General features: G+C 47.5%; 1 protein-coding gene across 10 annotated transcripts in view; it reads right to left on the minus strand.

The window, feature by feature from the left end:
- The window catches only part of GREB1 (growth regulating estrogen receptor binding 1), a 135,204-nt gene that overhangs the window by 69,070 nt on the left and 46,148 nt on the right, over positions 1–19,986 (minus strand). For 9 of the 10 annotated variants that reach the window (XM_061433293.1, XM_061433292.1, XM_061433294.1 and 6 more), the window contains exon 2: positions 1,768–1,924. In XM_061433293.1, coding sequence (XP_061289277.1) covers positions 1,768–1,924 — 157 coding nt within the window. Of the gene's footprint in view, positions 1–1,767; positions 1,925–15,953; positions 16,073–19,986 lie in introns of those variants that run through there. The other variant, XM_061433296.1, reaches the window with a different exon arrangement.

Raw genomic sequence — 19,986 nt, forward strand, 5'->3', positions numbered from 1 at the left:
GCAGCCCACTAGGCCCCTCCATCCATGGGATTTCCCAGGCAAGAGTACTGGAGTGGGGTGCCATTGCCTTCTCCACCTCCCAGTGCTAGAGAAACAAAATCCGGGAGGGTCTCTCTATGCTGCTTGCCAGACAAATGGGAAAATGATAGAGAGGGCCTGAGCTGGTTTTCATATCATAAACGAGAAGGGCTGACCATGAGTACTTATCATGAGTACTACTGTTCATTTCCCATTAGCAGCTAAGCCTTTCGATACTGTAAGAAGTTAACAATGATCATTTAATACATATTTCACAAGTCTTTCAGCTAGTCAAAAACATGGACTGTAAAAGATGCCCCAGTTATTCCTCAAATGCCCCTCAGTGTCACAGTAAAACTTCCTGGGCCGGAAATCATTGGTACTTTGATGTGAATGCCAGAGAACCCTTGGGTTTCCTGACTCCTGCTTTTGACCACAATCTACTTTCTCTCAGACCCAGAGCCAGTTCCTTTAGGTCCTTAGCTGTTGCTATTTGCAAGATTAATTTTGTAAAAATGCTTTAAAGAGTGACACAGGAAAGCCTCCCTCCTAGAGAGGGACGATCAGATATCAGATATTGAGCCTCATTTTCTCTTGGAAAATGCAACCATCCCCAGCCCACCTTCCCCACACCCACCTTGCACATACAACCATACACACACAGGGACACAGGCACACACCACGACCACCCTAAGACAGGACCTGGTACACTGCAGGCTTCCTTAATGAGTTCATCTTTGTTGTAAACCACAGCCGTCTTTCACTTCAAAAGCTAAGCGAAGTCTGCAGGTAACTTCAAGTGGAAGACAAGTGACCAAAACGACTTCTTCAGCAATAGATAAGGGGCTGGGGCAACTTTGGACTTGAAGATACGTGACTATAAAAATGTAAACTGAGGACTGAAAAATACAACCAGTTTATTCTCTGGATAATTAAGTAAACCCCAAACTTATCCCCATGCCCGAAGATAATTTATTGCTGGTACACATTAAACTCATAAGGCTTTATTCTTGGCTTTTAACAGTTTCTAGAGGGCTCTCATCGGAGAAGGCAATGGCACCCCACTCCAGTACTCTTGCCTGGAAAATCCCATGGATGGAGGAGCCTGGTAGGCTGCAGTCCATGGGGTCGCTAAGAGTCGGACACGACTGAGCGACTTCACTTTCACTTTCCACTTTCATGCATTGGAGAAGGAAATGGCAACCCACTCCAGTGTTCTTGCCTGGAGAATCCCAGGGACGGGGGAGCCTGGTGGGCTGCAGTCCACGGGGTCACACTGAGTCGGACACGACTGAAGCGACTTAGTAGTGGTAGTAGTAGTAGTAGAGGGCTCTCATAACTGCTATCACATGGAAAAGTACTTACACTCCTTTGCAAAGATAGGGCCACAAATCACAGAGGAAATACATATATATATAACTGAGGGTCAAAAATATGTTAAAATGTCTTATTTATCCAAGTCAGACCATCAAAACCTTTCATGAGCATAAGTAACAACCAATTGAGAACAAGTTAACACTGGCCTTTCTCCTACTAGTCCAGTGAATCATCCCATTCCTTGCAACTTTATGGCTGAGACTTAAATTTGAGTTTTAGCCAAGTAAGGACGCACATGCAACTTTCTCTTTCCTAATAATTCCATTCTGCCAGACCCAACAGTTGCTACACCAAGTGGAAGAGGAAAGAGTTTCAAGTCCCATCTTGAACATTCCCACACACAGTAGAGAAGGGCACAGACACATCTCCTACCTTCTAGAGCGGAAAGCTGCTGCTCTGCTTCCAGGTACAACTGGGAGAAGATGGGCCTGGGTACCAGGCTGTTGGAGCGCAGGGAGGCCTCGATGGAGTTGTGCAGGACCTCCTCGAACCGCGTGGTCTTCAGCTGTCCAGCGTACGAGTTTCCCATCTTCAAAAGAGACAGAGGAGTCTTCTGTTTAAAATGGCATTTCAGTTGCGGTTAAAAAGCCTGACCCCCGAGCATGAAGCCCAAAGGTAGAAGAGATCTGGGCTGCCAGGAGGGGAGGGCCCTGTATCCCCCACTCAGCCAAGAGGAGGAGCGGGTGGCTTTCAGGGACTGCTCCTGCCGGGCAATTACAGGAAGTTATATAAGTAACAGCTTTCCCTAATTTAGCACTCAGCAGAGTCTGACACCTCTTAGGAGATTTTACTAGAAACTGGCTCTTAGTCGTCCACAGGTTTCACAGCAACGCCCCCAGCTTCTCCCTAAGAGGTGATCCTGCTTTTGAGAGACCCCAGACAAAAACGACACTTTCTTCTCCTTGACTTGCAGAAGAATAGCCCTGTGCCACTTTCTGTGTGTGACGGCAGCCGACAAAGCAGCGATCCATGACAACCAGTCCCCGATTTCAGGATTACCGGACCCGGCCTCCGCTCACCTTCTCAGGAGGAAGGTTAGCAGATTGCCCATCACGGCCTCCTCTGCTAAAAGGCCAAATAGGAACATTCTTGCTTTACAGTGTTTATTACTTTATCGTGGTATCCATTAGACAAGTAATACAGAATTACATCTACAAATCTGGGAATTACAGAATAGGGTGGAAAACCAGGAGGAAAATCATTGCGTCCATGCCCCAAGATAATCAATGTGATTTTTTTTTTTTTTTTTGTAGCAGCTTAAGATCTAATTCACTTGCCATCCCATTCACCTGCTACACGTAAAACAGATAAACAATAAGGTCCTACCATAAAGTTCCTACCAGGAACTATATATAACAATATCTTGTAATGAACTATAATGGAAAAGAATATGAAAAAGAACATATATATGTATAACTGAATCACTTTGCTATACACCAGAAACTAACACAATGCTGTAAATAAATTATACTTCAATTTTTTAAGGGTACAAATACATGGTTTTTAGTATACTCACATGTGGTACAAGCATCACACAACTGATGTTAGAACACTGTCCTCACCCCCAAAAGAAACCTCATACCCTTTAGCTGTCACCCCCAAGTCCCCAATCCTCCAGCCCTAGCCAGCCACCTGATGTCTGTAGACACACGATAATAGAATCATACAGTATGTGGTCCTTCCTTCCATCAGGCAATGTCTGCACCCTGCCTCTGTGTTGAGCACCTGTCAATACTCCGTTCTCTCTGATACTCTGATGTACTCTTTGCAGACTTAATTCCCTGGGAAACAGGAGGGACATGGAAGGCTGTATCCACATGGCTCTATCACTCTATGATAAACTTTTTGATTCTGCTCTTCACATTTGACGTAAACATTTCCGCCAATCCTCTTACAAAGGCTGTCAGAACCATTTTAATGGTTGCATCGCATTCCCTTGAGGGAAAGTTCAGATATTCGCTCAGACATTTCTCTGGAATCAGACATGTGGTTAAATCTCTATATTTAGTCCTGGCCAAGAACTGGCATTTAAATGTATATTCCTTTCTAATGTGTTCTGCTTGTTTTCTATTTCATTTAGTTTTTTGTTTAGATCGCCCTGTTTCCTTTTAGTTTAACATGTTGTACTTTTTACCAAACTTCTTAAAATGACTACTTTATCCTCATCTTTATTTTCCATATGACTGCTTTGATAGTGAAGATATTTAAGGCTATACGTTTTCCCCTGAGTGCTTCTTATGCTGTGACCCCTAGGCTTCGTGTAAAGAGGTCCCCTTTCATTTCTTTTTGGATAGTTTATGATCTCCCTTTTGATTCCCTTTTTGACCCAGTAGTTATCCAGAAATGTAGGTTTAATTTCTAAACAGTCAAAATTTGAGAGGAAGAAGGATTAGCCTTATATTATGTGTTTCTAATTTTCATTGGATAATCACAACCGTGGCCTTTAAAAACTACTTTTAAAATTTGTTAAGGGTTTCTTTTAGACAGATGCTGGATGGATTTTTGCAAATCTGCTATCATATAAGAAAAGATAAACTCTCTTAAAGGGATGAAAACAGATTATTCAACTTTTCTATGCTCTCATCTATTTCATGTGTCCGTTGATTCTTAAAGTGATATTTGACTTTAAATAGCACAAGATGGGGAATTTTCTGGGAGTCCAACAATTAGGACTCTGTGCTTCCACAGCAGGGGACACGGGTTCGATCCCTGGTCAGGGAACTAAGATCCCGCAAGCTGCTTGGTGCAGCCAAAAAAATGGGAGAAGATGCCAGCCCCGACATGACCTCAGGACAGTGGCTTCCGGCTTCATCACAGTGACACACCGCCAGCCACACTAGTTGTGAGACTGGCTTCACATTCCAGGCACTGCCTCACAGATCACGTTGACTTAAGATGTAGGTAGGAGATTCTCTGAGTCCTGGTGCTATAGGTGGCCGAGCAATTTCAAGACGGGACCACTGGTGCTCTAAGGAACTCTGGTTCCCCTCCTGAGGGTAAAATGGGGTGGTGTCCTCAGGCTGATTTCCACTTCTGTTGGAAGAAAGGTCCAGCCTTCCTTCTTCCAACTAACAGTAAATGGAAACCATTAAACACTTCCTGCTTGAGGCAATAACGCCTGAGCACAGGTTCCCTGCCCCCCTCCGCCACACCTCCTTGGTCAGCCCCAGCTTACAGCCTGGGGAAATGAGCTGGTGGGAGGGTTGCTACAGGAATTAGCCCCAACAAAAAGAAAGTGCTCCTGAAAGACAGAGGGCAGCGGCCGAACCACCGGAACAGTCGGAAGAGGCTCCAGGGCTCTGCGACTGCCTTTCCTCTCGACTGGCTGCATCCTTCAATCCAAGAAAGAGGGATTCCCGGCCACATCTGGGGGCCCTTGTGTGCGTTTCCATTCGGGGTGGTCCATGGAAAGCTGCCGCCAATTAATAACATCACGCACGGCTCCTATTTCTATAGATCTTTGTCTGAAGAGCTGAACACACAGAAAGCAGCTTTAAGTCCGGCCCATTTTACGAGGAGCGCCTGCAGAAGCATGCTCGAGGGTTGAAAGAAACGCTCAGGGCATCCAGAACATCTCTTCTTTCCCAAGGTCTTGTACACCTGATGCCTCACCGGCACCTTGAGCCTGGAGGACTCCAGGGGTTAAGACAGAGCAATGCCTGGTGTGGACAGAGCCGTAAAGAGGAAGAAAGAAAATGAACACTGTCCAGCTTCCGAGTGCCAGGCACCTGGCCTGTTCTCTCGCTCAACACATGTGAGCGATATTATGGAGCCCAGTTTAAAGATGGGGTTCCGAATCTTAGCCCCAGGGATGATAAGCAGCCTACAAGAAGTCTTGTGGAAAGAAAACAGAATTGGAGGTGGAGGGCGGTGGGGGAGGAAGGGAGAAGGGAGAGGGGAGGGGAGGAGGAAGGGAGAAACACAAAAGGGACAAAACATGAAAGAATGCTCACACTCAAAAAAATGGAAATTTCATTTTACAACCCTAAGCACACACCAAAGCTTTAAAGTCTAGAAGCACAGAGGTAGAGAGAAACTGACCCTACTCCAATCCAATGAGGCAGTTGAAAGCCCAAGTAAGTGCTGGTAACTGAGGATGGAGGAAGAGTGTGAGAACCATCTGACAACGTCGTGGCCCTTGCTGTTCGTCCCACTGCACCACCGTTGGGTGGCGTGGGAACTTCCTACCCACCCCAGCACTGCTCCAGCTCACAGACGAGACCACCCACCGGGGGCAGAGCCTGGGATCAGAAGGCAGAGCAGGCTGAGATGCCGGCCCTGCTGGGGCCCGCTGGCCTGCGAGGAACCCCCAACCATCAGATGGGGGAGTCAGAAGTCAGGAGAGAGAAAAGCCTCGTTCAGGGCCAAACCTCAAAGCCGAACCCCTCCTCCGTGCTTTGTGGATCCAGGTCAACACCTGTGACCTCCAGGGCTGGGCTCTGACCGCTGCTCCCTGGGCACTGTCTCTGCAATATTTTCCTGCTGCAGTGACTCCAGTCTGCAAACCAAGGGGGTTCCTTTCCCCCAACCCCTCCGCTGCCTGCCTTCCAAGGCCTGGCCCAGCCCTTCCCAACACTGGTGGGCAATGCTCTTCAACCACAGAATCCGAAGCAGTGCCCATCACCATGGCCTTCACCTTAATGCACAGAAGCCTGGTGTGAGATGGAGAGAAAGAAAGCGACTCACTAGGCCTCAGTATTCTCATCTGTAAAATGGGCACTCTAAAGGACTGACTGGTCATCGTGGGGTATACAAGAGATAGAAAATGAAAGTGCCTAGCAGAGCACTTGGTAGTCAGCGCAGGATCATTCACTTCTAGCTAAATGGAACAGGCATGTGAAAAGACTAGAATTTCAGATCAGGACTTCCCTGGTAGTCCAGTGGCTAAGACTTCGCACTCCCAATGCAAGGAGTCCCGGGATCAATTACTGGTCCAGGAACAAGATCCCACAGGCCTCAACTAAAGATCCTGCATGTCACAACTAAGATCAGATGGAAACAAATAAATTAAAGAATGTCAGATCATATCATAAATGACAAGTGACAAAAAGTACTAGAGTCCATCATTTCTACAACGTAAGGCGGGGGCGGAGGTCTTGGGGGGAATCAATGAGAACTTGAGTGGTTCAAAGGGGCTGGTACCCAAAATAGGCCAAAAGAAAGAGTAGGGTATTTTTGGCCCAAAATTGAGACCAGCAATTGAGAAAGAAACAGGAAGGTACAAAGGCAAGAAAGCTCCACGAATATAGACGTGCTCTAGAAAAAGAAAATGAGGGCTTTTGACAAGTAGTGAAGATGGAACTATGGTGGAAAAAAACAAAAGTGAGAGTAAAAATTAGACACTGCTTTGTCGTTATTGTGGTTATTTAGTGGCTCAGTCACGTCCAACTCTTCAGCAACCCCATGGACCATAGCCTGTCAGATGCCTCTGTCCATGGGATTCTCCAGGCAAGAATACTGGAGTGGGTTGCCATATCCTTCTCAGGGGATCTTTCTGACCCAGGGATCGAATCTGGGTCTCCTGCATTGGCAGGTGAGTTCTTTACTGCTAAGCCACCATGGAAGCCCACTTTAGTAGTTGACAACCCTGAGGCTTCAGAACGAGGGGTTTATAATGATAAAGGTCATGTTTTAAGCAGGTCAGGTGGACAGAGATGTTTGGAATAAAACTGGAGGGAATACCTGGAGGCAGGAGGCCTGGTGGAGTTAAATTAGGAGTGGCAATTAACATAAACATAGTACTATATATTACTATATATAAACTATAACATAAACATATTACTATATATAAACTAGGTAAACAACAAGGGCCCACTACATAGCACAGGGAGCTCTCCTCAATATCTCGTAATAACCTAGAATGGAAAAGAACCTGAAAAAGAACATATATATATACATGTGCATATCACTGAATTACTTTGCTGTACACTTGAAACTAACATAACCTCGTAGATTTACTATACATCAATAAAAAATAAAAATTAACAAAAAACAGGCTTTGCTCATTTCCTGTCTTGGTTACATTTTTGGTAATTCTCATAATATTTCCAACCCTCCACCAGCAATAAGATTCTAACTCACTGAAGGCTGAGATAATGGTTAATATTTTTTAGCAATACTGGGGTACATACATTTTTTAGACATAATTCTATTGCACATTAATATAGTATAGAGTAAACATAACTTGTATATGCACTAAGAAATAAAAACATTATACACCGAGCAGCACGTGAGTGCTGACTTCCCCGGCCAGAGATTGAACCTGTGTCCCCTGCAAAAGAAGCACAGAGTCCTCCCCCACTGACCACCAGGGAAGTCCTACTCTTCATTTTAAAGTTTATAACATTTAATTTTTTGGACTGAGAGCATGTTTATTTTTACTAAAAACTGAAGGTTACTTTTAAAAAATAAATAACATGCAGTCATAAAAACTGATGACGGATGTCCTACAGAATCTAAGTAGAAGAGCAATTGAAGATCAGGTGAACTACAGACCTCCGGCAAAGGCGAGCCACCCTGCTAAGCATCACTGGAAGCATCAGTGATTTTAATCTTAGCAACAGTTCTATCAGATCATTATTTCTCTCCCCATCTGTATCCCGACTTTATAGATGAAGAAACTAAGGCTCAGAGAGGTTGGGACAGCTGTCTAATGATACATAGCTCGTGCCTGGTCTGGAATTAGAAGCCCACCTTGAAGAATCTTCCACGCAACACGGCGTTAATACGTTTAAACTTGGCAGAATTGAAAATCTCAGACATCCTCAGCTGAAGGGTTATAAATCTGTATTACCATTACCTGCTAGTGGTTTTTGCCAGTGGTGGCAAGGCATTTCCCAGTTTTACAGAAAGCTACAGCATTCTTCCAAACTTCCAGAGGACAGCACTGGAAAGTTGGCCTCACCAGACTAAGCAGACACACACACCCAAAACCAGACATCCTCTTGTGCTAAATGTGCTCTGGGAGCCCATAAAACCCTGCAATTACTCATAGGAGACTTCCCAGGTGGCGCTGTTGGTAAAGAACCCAGAGTTGGTGATGGACAGGGAGGCCTAGCGTGCTGCAATTCATGGGGTCGCAAAGAGTCGGACCCAACTGAGCGACTGAACTGAACAATGCAGGAGATGTACAAGACTGGGGTGCAATACCTGGGTTGGGACGATCCCCTGGAGGAGGAAATGGCAATCCACTCTGGTTTTCTTGCCTGGGAAATCCCATGGACAGAGGAGAGAGTCAGGCTACGGTCCATAGGGTCGTAAACAGCTGGACATGACTGAAGAGACTTGGCACCCATTCATAGAAGATTCTACCCATACTCACTGAACCATATGACTGACCTTATAAAGTCCCTATTACAGTACTTACATATACAGTTTACATATACAGTACAGGCTTCCCCAGTGGCTCAGCAGTGAAGAATCCACCTGCAATTTAGGAGACACAGGAGATGTGGGTTTGATCCCTAGGTCGGGAAGATCCCCTGGAGGAGGGCATGGCAACCCACTCCAATATTCTTGCCTGGAGAATCCCATGGACAGAGGAACCTGGAGGGCTACAGTCCATGGGGTCATAAACAGTCAGGCATGCCTGAAGCAACTTAGCATACATGCACACATAGATGCAGAATTACATCCAAAGAGAACAAAAAAGAAAATATAAAAACCCCTGTTCATATCTATTTTCTCTAATCATGATATTATTTGTCAGTATATATTTTACAATATACAGAATACACTGGAGTCCATTGGACTCTTAAGACTCTTAAGAGTCCCTTGGACTGCAAGGAGATCCAACCAGTCCATTCTGAAGGAGATCAGCCCTGGGATTTCTTTGGAAGGAATGATGCTAAAGCTGAAACTCCAGTACTTTGGCCACCTCATGCGAAGAGTTGACTCATTGGAAAAGACTCTGATGCTGGGAGGGATTGGGGGCAAGAGGAGAAGGGGACGACAGAGGATGAGATGGCTGGATGGCATCACTGACTCAATGGACGTGAGTTTAGGTGAACTCTGGGAGTTGGTGTTGGACAGGGAGGCCTGGCGTGCTGCGATTCATGGGGTCGCAAAGAGTCGGACATGACTGAGCGACTGATCTGATCTGATACATACATACATACATACATATATATATATATACGTACATACATTTGGGGCTTCACAGGTGGTGCTAGTGGTAAGACAGGAGGAGACATATGAGACATGGGTTCAACCCCTGAGTTGGACAATCCCCTGGAGGAGGGCATGGCAACTCTCTCCAGTATTCTTACCTGGAGAATCCCGTGGACAGAGGAGCCTGGTGGGCTACAGACCATGGGGTTGCAAAGAGTCGGACTGAAGCGACTTAGCACACACATATATTTAGGGGCCAAATTTGAATGAAAGAATAAGAAAACCAATATTTGTTTAGTATCTATTTTGTGCCAGCAGTCATGTGGCCAAAGTACTATTATCTTCATTTTGCATGAAGAGATTGTGTCTGGGATTTAAAAGCATTTATTGTCTTCATTCACATCTTTATCATTTCCTTTAGCAATGCAACAAAAACCCCAAGAGCATTTTACTTAAGAATCAAAATAACAGTCGTCAATTATTAGGTTCACTTGGTGCAGACCTTTTTCTTGGTTTATGTTTATCATTTATTTCATCATCACCATGGCCCTAAAAATGCACGTAGCGTGGTTCTCATTTTATATTTATGGAAACTGAGGCAGGATGAGCTGAAGAGAATGTCCAAAATGTCACATTTGAGACAATTTTAGATTTAGAAGGGCCCTAAGTAAGTGAATCGTGGCTTTTAGTGATTTCAGAAAAGGGAGCATTTTTTTCAAGTTCTTTTTGTTTTTATTAATGGTGTACACTTGTCCAAATATGCCAAATCTTTTGGTTAGAAATCCTGGGCTCTTCCTTAGTAGCATTTTACCAAAACGAGGGCTGCCATGACAAGAAAACACAGCCTCAGCAAATGAAAAGCCCCAAACTTAAAAAGACACATTTCTAGCCAGACAAAGAAAATCAAGAGCATTTTAAGAATGCTACCTGAAACCAGGTCTCCCGGAGGGAGGAGGTTGACCAGGCTCACTGCAGCTTCAGAGGAAGAACAAACCACCAGCTGGCCAGCCCCCAGGGTCTGGACAGTGTCCCCTCTCTGACAGCCCGATCAGCTCTTTCCTGGAGATTAAAGCAAGGATTAAACTAGACTCCAGCCCTTCCAAAGGAAAATATGCTCGCACCAGCCTTTCCTTGAAGTGACCTTTTTCTGTTTACTTTTTAAAGAATAGAATTATCAAAAGTTTTGCCCCAGTGACAGAAAATCCATTTCACTTTAAAAGCTCACCAGGGGGGTCTCCCTGGTGGTCCAGTGGCTAGGATTCTTGGCTCTGAACGCAGGGAGCCTGGGTTCCATCCCGGTCGGGAGACTAGATCCCACATGCTGACACTAAAGATCCCATGTGCCACAACTAAGACCTGATGAAGCTAAATAAATATTAAAAAGGAAAAAAAAAAAAACAAGAAAAAAAGCAGCTCTTCCCTGGTGGTCCAGTGGTTAAGACTTCACCTTCCAATGCAGGGGGTGCAAGTTCAATCCCTGGTCAGGGAGCTAAGATGTCTCAGGGCCAAGAAAACAAAACAAAACAGAAGCAGTACTATAACAAATTCAATAAAGACTTAAAAAAAGCTCCACATCAAAAACCCTTTAAAACAGAAAAAAGCTCACCAGCACTGCCTGGGGACCCTGAGGAGTGCTGTGTCCACTCTGGGTCCACAGTGATTCTGCTGTTCCTTTCTGAGTACCATGTACTTTGCCTTTTATTGGTCAAGTAAGGAGGCACCTCTACTTAAACCCAGAGCTCCTATCTGTCAACAACAGTTATTAGTTCCTGGAACGGCTGGCTCTCACTTCCTGAGATAACACCCAGCTCTGCGTATCCCTAGCTGCTGCACACTGGTCACTCCGCTCATAAAAATAAAGCTGCCGCTCACCCATCAGAGCCAGCCCTTCCCCACCCAGATCTCCAGTTAACATGTGGACGCGCCCTCACCTGCACCCTGTTTGCTGGGTCCCTCTGTGTGTGGAGACTTGAGCCCAGCGGTGTGCTGGGCGCAAGCTCTTTGGTTCTAAGCCATAGTGTCCACTTAGGTCAAAACCAGCAGGACTCTGAGAGATGGGCCTGCAGGTCCCTTTGATTGTGAGATATTAAACCCTTCAGTCAAGTTGGACTTTACCAACTGCAAACAATCTTTCAAACGCAAAAGTGCTCATAATCTGCCTCACTGTTGTTTAGTCACTAAGATTTTTTTCACAACACCATGGACTGCAGACCTCCAGGCTCCTCTGTCCATGGGATTTCTCAGGCAAGAATACCGGAGTGGAAGTACTTCCACAGGAGATCTTCCCGACCCAGGGATCAAACCTTTGTCTCTTGTGTCTCCTGCACTGGCAGGCAGATTCTTTACCACCAGGGAAGCCCCATAATCTGCCTGCTGAGTAGTAAAAAGCATGTACTTTGGAATAAGACCAACAGCAGCTTAATTTATGACTATGCTCCTTTTGAGCTGTGTGGCCTTGGGTAAGTTACCTAACCTCTTGATTTCCTCATTTGTAAAATGAAGACAGGGACTTCCCTGGTGGCCCAGTGGCTAAGACTCCTCACTCCCAATGCAGGGGTTCAATCCCTGGTCAGGGGACTAGATCCCATGTGTCACAACAAAAGATCCTGTGTGTCACAACTAAGACCGGTGCAGCCAAAGAAAGAGAGAAAGAAAATTCTAAATAAGCATAATACAAATACAAACCACCTCCCAGAGTGATAATGAGGACTAAGTGAACTAACACGTCTAGGGTTGTTAGCATATAGGATATTAACAAATCCAGTTTTCTGTCTTAAATTGGAATTAACTGCTCATAAATCTCCTTTCTAGATGCCAACTTAGAATGTCAGAGATCTTGACTTGATTCACTGTACTCCAGTAGCAACAATTAAACCGGCTTCCTTTAGGGGTACATCGATTGCAGTGTACCTTTCCAAGTAGATAGCAATCATTTCCACACAGCTTCTCTCCCTTCCTCTCAAGATGTGAAGCTCCTTGACAACAGGAACTGTTCTAGTCACTTCTTTCTCATATAATAAGTCCTAAGAGGAGGCAGAGGGAGAAGGAGACCACGTACGTGCTCAAGGTTACAGTGAAGACGGCAAAGAGACGGAGCATGGTGCCGTGGGAAAGCGGAAAGCGTCGCGTGCAGCCTCGGAAGCCCCCAGGGAGGAACCAAGGGGACACAGAGAAGGTTTCCATTTCAACCCCCGGGATGTCATCCAGAAAGGGTATTACCTAATGTCTTTCTGATAGCTCAGTTGGTAAAGAATCCGCCTGCAATGCAGGAGACCCCGGTTCGATTCCTGGGTTGCAAGATCCACTGGAGAACGGATTGGCTACCCACTCCAGTATTCTCAGGCTTCCCTGGTGGCTCAGCTGGTAAAGAATCTGCCTGCAATGTGGGAGACCTGGGTCCAATCCCTGGGTTGGGAAGGTCCTCTGAAAAAGGGAAAGGCTGCCCACTCCAGTATTCTGGCCTGGAGAATTCCACGGACTGTGTAGTCCATGGGGTCGCAAAGAGTCGGACACGACTGAGCGACTTTCACTTTCACTCAGGCCTCTCTGCCCCAGGTGTTACCTGAACTCACCTGGTTATCTTCTATTCCAAGCAGGGTCAGAGGGGAGCCCTTCCCGTGAGCATCCAAGCACACAACGTACGCTTCTGTTCTTTCCTCAGGAACACTCTCCCGCCCCGGGGCCCTGTTTGTGCCTGATCTTCCCTTGGCTGACACCAAGGCCAAGGGTCACGGTTCCTCCTTCTGCCCCCCACCCCCAGCGCTCTCACTGGGCTCCAGGTTTCTCCCCCAACAAAGCCACACAGAGTTTGTTTGCCTTCCCCACCTCCCCGCAAGCTCCAATTGCCGCAGGGGGCAACCACGCTCACTTGCTGCCCACAGAGCCCAGAACACTTTCTTGGGAGCGGGTCTGCCGAAGGAGCAGCCATCAACTCTGTTTATTACCCCCAGGCGGCCGGAGAGAGAGACCCACCCTCCACCCTGGGCCACCCCGGGCTCAAGCAGAAGACACGGCCGGAGGTCTGGAAGGTCTCAGGCCCGAGGTCAGACAGCTGGGTCTGTCCTAAGCCACTGATTAACAACTCCGTGTCTGTTCTCTGCCTCCCACGTGAGAAGCAGAGAACCTCCCTCTTAGATTCGTGGTTTGACCTGCAACGCTTAAACAGTCTAATTTGGATTCAGGGCAGAAACATTTCATTCCCCCTTGGAGCTCAGGGTGAAAGTGAAAGCCACAGAGTCCCTGACCTGCAGAAACTCGCAGGTAGGGAGGAGAGCGCAGGTAAACAAGGCCGTGTGACCCTTGCCTCAGCAGGGATTTAGGCAAGAGGGCAGCTCTGAAGGAAACGAGATGGGAAGGGAGGTTCTGACTCAGGTCAGTCTTGGGGCAACTCCGGGAAGAGCTGAGTCAGGGGATGAGCACAGGTTTGCCAGCCAGAGAGAAGGAAGGGCATCCGGGCAGGAGGTGGGCAACACATGCAGGCGGGATCCCGGGGGGTGACACCCACGTGTGACTGGTGATGCACAGATGATGGAGCACGAGTGTAAGAGGGTGACGAGGGCCAGTCTAGGCTGAGCCCTGCGAACACGGTCAGATTGAACCCTGCAGAGTCAGGCAAGGACTTTAAGCCAGCCAGAACAGACTGTATGGCAGAGAGATTGCCTAGGCTTCCTAAGGAGGGATGTAGGAGAATATTGCAATATGTTGAGACTCCAGAGGGCATAGCCTGAAAGGTGACTCAGAGGGTAAAGCCTGGTGGCTCTGCCTGTGATGTGGGAGACCCGGGTTCGATCCCTGGGTCGGGAAGATCCCCTGGAGAAGGAAATGGCAACCCACTCCAGTGTTCCTGCCTGGAGAATCCCATAGACGGAGGAGCCTGGTGGGCTATAGTCCATGGGGTCACAAAGAGTTGGACGTGACTGAGTGACTTCACTTCACTTCAAGAGGGCACAAAGCCTGGCTCACATGGAGGCTGAATGAGGGGGAGACAGGACTTAGAAAGAGGAAGAGGCCAGAGGTGGTGTCGCCATCACAGTGCTGGAGGAGAGAGACCGGGGGATGTCAGAGGAGCTCAGTGCACCCTCCAGCCATCCCCTCGCTTGCATTCTGTTCCCTCACAAGCATCTGCTGAGCTACATGCAAAGCCTCACGTGGAGAGGGCAGCACAGCAGAGAAGAAAATGGCCGTGCCCTGGAGTGCAGACTGGGGTTCAAGTCTGCGAGAGAGAAAACCCATCCATGACCTCCGAGAGGCTGGTCTTCCGCTGCCTCTGCCATCTGCCTCCGCTCTGAGTCACACCCAAAGCACACCTGAGGACCTCAGACCCTCCCACGTGGCCCTTTCTGAGAGACGGCCCTCTCCCAGCACCCCTGCTGACCTCAGGGCCTCTCGGAAGGTAACCGACCCGGCTGCACCCAGGGTCAGCATCCCAGACTCCAGCTCAGAGCTGAGCTGCCACGGGTCCCTGTTCCTTCCTCCTCCCTCATCCCTACAGCAAAAGCTAAGAATCTTTCAGCCAAAACCCAAGAATGACAACTTTTCTCTGATGAGCCCAAAGTTTCAGAAAACAAAACCAAAAGCAAAGGCCTCTCAAGACGACGTTTCCCATGTCCTTGGTGGGCCCTCCAGGAGGAAAGTGGGCGTGATGCTCAAGGAGCGTAGGGAGAGTCAGCCCTGTATATACGATATGGCCATAAACGCATTCAGGCTTCAGGATGGCATCCTATAAACTCTTTGAGGTCTTCCTGGCAGGAAACACCATTCTCATGCAGATTTCTGAGATTTTCCCTCGAGGAACTCATAAATTCCACAGGTGTTGTTTAAGGAAGAAAAGCAGGCTGAGGGTTTGACTTCTGTCTAATCTGTTGTTTCTCTAACCAGGGCTGCTCCTGCCCCACAAAACCACCTCAGCACCACGCCACCCAGATATCTGTCCACACAATGCCAGGTGGCGCTCCCTCTGGGACCTTGCTTAAGCGCTCTGGAACGGAGCCACAAAGCCAACACAATGTCCCCACCCCCTGGCCGCTGGGAGAACTGAAAGGGGAGAGAAGCACCTTCAGAAAAAAGCCAGGGAAGATTTGCAGGGAGGAAGAAACTACAGGAAAAAAAAAAAACCAACCTCTTTCCAGAGCCCACCAGGCAGGATCCACAGAGTGAGGCTCATTTCCTTAGCAATTATAATCCGACTCTCTGCTGTTTTGGGTCCACCTTGTGCAAAACTAAATAGCTCCAATCCCTTCAGATAACATTTCCAACAGAAAAAAAATCAGGAAACAAATGCATTAAGTGGATTCACTCAGCTTACTGAAAAGACAAACACTTTGCCATTTTTCTGCTTGACACAGGCCAGGGCCATCTTATTCATAAGCCAGAAAGCCAGGGCCCACCTCTCCAACCCCCCTACCGCCCCTAAAGCGGGCGCTCCGCTCCCAACATCGAATACATTGTACCTTACAAGAAGCTGGTCATTGCAGGCGGCCAGAAAGCACCCAGCCAGGAGCAGGCTGAGCCCAGTGGAGGACAAGCGCTTGCCGGGCCCCCGCCTCCCGGGGTGTGCCTTTGATCATGCAGGGAGCCCTTGATGCCCACGAGAACAGTGCCAAGTATTCGGGCAGCCTGACACCCTGGTTCCCCAGCCCCTGCCCGGGGAGGCAGAGGCGGGCCAAGCCAGCCCACAGGAAGGTTTCAAAGGCAGTATCTGCTCCTGGGGCTACAACAACAACCAGGAGGGGAAAAAAAAAAGAAAGCAGCAGCAGACTTTCCAAGTTGAGCTCCATCTGCCCCAGGCTCCTGCTGGGTCAGATGGCAAATGCCACAGTTTTCCATCTTCTTAGCACTGAAGGGTTTTGCTGGGTCAGAGTGCTCTCCATGTAGGTACATACCAATCTGTTGGTCTGACCACCAGCAGTTAAACCCAGTCTTTTCAAACATGAAAGTTTTGTACTTGGCGTGGAACCACATCTTCTCGCGCAGAGAACAAAGGGTCAGGGAAGTGCACCGGTTCTGCCCCAGGGAACCGGGCAGCCCTCGTGGCCCCTGGAAGACCGCAGATGTGGCCCCGACCCGGGGAGGCACGCGGCCCTCCAAAGAGCCGCCTCTGGCTGGGCACACACAGCAGGGGACACACCCGCTCAGAAGCTTCCCCCAAGAGTCACAGAGGCTCGTTTTCAGACTTCTCTTCTGAAGTCATTTCTACCCCTCTGGACATCATGGAAAACAACAGCTCTTGTCTGTATCTTCCTACACATTCCGGTTGCAACTGATGCTTGGAAATCGGGGAATCCTGCTCAAATCCTAACCGGAAAAGGGGAAGACAAGAAGTCACGGGTGCCCCCCTCATATGTGCCAGATCCCTTTAACTGTGATTTTTATTTTCTTTCCAGGGTTTTCCATTTGCTAGACAAGGTGACTTGGCCAGGATCCCAGGGGTCCCACGTCATCTGCCTTTTGTGACAAAGCCCAAAAGATGGGATTATTCTTGTTGGTGTCGCACACAGCAACGAGAGTTCTCAGCTGTTTCAAGGTTCAGTGTTCAAAACAACCATGGATGGGGTGGAAGGAAGAGCCCCGTGTCACAGACCTATTCCTCCAGGCTGAGCCCCTACTCCGAGCAAGGCAGGTGAGAACCCACCTGTCTCCAGGTCTTCAAGGACAGGTAGGGCAGCGCCCCCTGGTGGCCCTGCTTGAGGGATGCTGCGGGAGTCCCCGCCCCCGCCCCCCACCCCACCCACACACCCGGCAAACCCCGACTGGGCTTCTCTCAAGGGGCGGGGTCTGGGAGAGGAAATCACATCTGAGGACCCGGGGAACTGAAGAGGAAGTGACCCTGCTTGAAGGGCCTACAAGGTCCACCACTCAGAGCCCTGTCACGGTGTTAAAAACCACAGAAACGTCCAAGAGGAAAGGAAGGCTTCATGCAGTCTCCAATAACCATACGCACGTGCTTTGGTTTTTTTTTTTAACAAGGTAAAGGCTATTCTTAGGTGTTTAACTATAAAGAGATACAGGAAAAAAAAGATCTTTCTCAATTTTATGAGCTTTCGAGATAATTAATTTTCATGCTTTAAGGTATATAATTTTAAAAATGTAAACACAACGCTGCCTTGTTTATGATCTAATTAATGTAATCAGAGCAACAGTCCACAAGGAAGTGGCTTTGTGAATGAAGTTTTTAAATAATCTGGATACACTCAGGATGCACCGTTTAGCAAGGAAAAGATTTTAAATTCTTACAGAAATAGAAAGAGAGAAATACATATATACACATCTATGTCATATAAAGCATATGATATTTTATTATAGAAAGAGACATCTAGTGGGGGTGGGGCGGCACATCCCAGGTGGCTCAGTGGTAAAGAATCCACCTGCCAATGCAGGAGATGTAAGAGACTCAGGTTCAATCCCTGGGTTGGGAAGACTCCCCTGGAGGAGGAAATGGCAACCCACTCCAGTATTCTTGCCTGGGATATTCCTTGGACAGCAGAGCCAGACGGGCTACAGTCCATGGAGTCACAAAGAGTCGGACACAACTTGGCAACTAGACAACAAAAGCAACATATCTAGAGAGAGATACCTTGGGTTTGACCTAGGCTTGGGTTTCAGTTCTGACTTAATGGACATTTGTCCCTGAGCAACTTCCCTAACCTTTTGTGTCTTGGTTTCTGCAATGTGAAAGAAGGGATAAAAGTACCAGTTTCTTAGGGGTGTTGTGTGGATTCCATGAATGAATATGTAGAGGGTACTCAGAACAGGGAAGGGCACATATGAAATACTAACGGTATAGGCCATGAATGGTATAGGCCAATGAATATTCATTGGAAGGACTGATGCTGAAGCTAAAACTCCAATACTTTGGCCACCTGATGTGAAGAGTTGACTCACTGGAAAAGACCCTGATGCTGGGCAAGATTGAAGGCGGGAGGAGAAGGGGACAACAGAAGATGAGATGGTTAGATGGCCTCACTGACTCGATGGACATGAGTTTGAGCTAGCTCCAGGAGTTGGTGATGGACAGTGAAGCCTGGCGTGCTGCAGTCCACAGGGTCACAAAGAGTTGGACATGACTGAGCAACTGAACTGAACTGAAGGCCATGATAAGAGTGAAATAATTCAAGATGTTTTTAATGCTTCTTTAATCTTTTCTATAATTTGCTCATTTTAAACTGACATAAATTATCATCATCATGAGAAGAAAAGTAGCAAAGAAGGAATTGCCTTCATCAGGCCTGTATTACATACCTTTGAACTGACTGTGCTTTCCTGCTGCTGTCAAAATAGGCTTTTGATATGAAAATAACAGGTGCCTGCACAGGAGAGCTCACCTGAGTGTCAGCTCCGATGGGTATGTCTGGTAAGAGCCTTCCTTCCGAATTTACATCTGCACATCTATGCTCAGTGTCAGTGTATCTCCTTGCCATAAACCCCTCTCTTCTATTTCATATCAAATACTGTTCACCCCACCTCCCAGCCAAATCCCCTCCACCTTATATGTGACAAGGATGGATAGATTCACCACGTGTGTGTGTGTTAGTAGGTCAGTGGTGTCCAACTCTTTGCAACCCCATGAACTGTAGCTTCCCAGGCTCCTCTGTCCATGGGATTTTCCAGGCAAGAATACTGGAGCAGGTTGCCATTTCCTCCTCCAGGGGATCTTCCTGACTCAGGGATTGAACCTGGGTCTCCTGCATGGCAGGCAGATGCTTTAACATCTGAGCCACCAGGGAAGCCCCTAGATTCACCAAACTAGCAGCCAACTGTGTTGGGTTTTTTTTTTGTAACCACAAAGGCTGGAAGTGATGACCTTCAAAAGGCAAAAAGTCTCCACCTGTGCAACAGAACGTCCTGGAGACCATGGTCACCACCACTAATGAACAAAGATGCCTTGGCTTTTGCAAACCATTTGCCTGAGAGTTTTTAGATCACTTTCGATCTGCTCTACTCCTACCAACTGTGAGGATCTGGTACTGCCTGACGCTGACTGCTCACAACTCCAGCATTGTGAGCATGGGAGGCCCTTACACCTCGTTCATGACATGAACTCCTACTCATCCTTCAAAACCTACCTCAAAAGTCTCTTGTGTTGTGTGATGGACCTGACCTCCCTTAAGAGACCTGAACATTTCTGTCTTTGTTTAGGTTTAACGAAACTCCAGAAGCCAGACTGGAGAGAAGATTTGTGGCTGATACAGGGGGAGTAACGAGAGAAAGCTGGTTGGCCTTACAGAAACCCAGACTTGGGGTTTAGCCGAAAGCAGGGGACTTCTTTGAAATGCTGTATGCAGAGCACTTGGCTCCTGCATTTCTCACTCGACGGCCACATGTGGAATTCCAGGACTCAGGTGGTGCACCCCTGGCAAAACATGAAATCAGTTAAACTGAATCAACCGAGGAGAACTAGGGCCACTAATATAGACACAGTCTAGTATTTAGAGGCCTCCAAATGCTGTCCTGAGCACCCAAATCAACTCCTGAGCACAAGCTCCA

The sequence above is a fragment of the Bos javanicus genome, chromosome 11, assembly GCF_032452875.1.
Source record: "Bos javanicus breed banteng chromosome 11, ARS-OSU_banteng_1.0, whole genome shotgun sequence".
Lineage (NCBI taxonomy): Eukaryota > Metazoa > Chordata > Mammalia > Artiodactyla > Bovidae > Bos > Bos javanicus.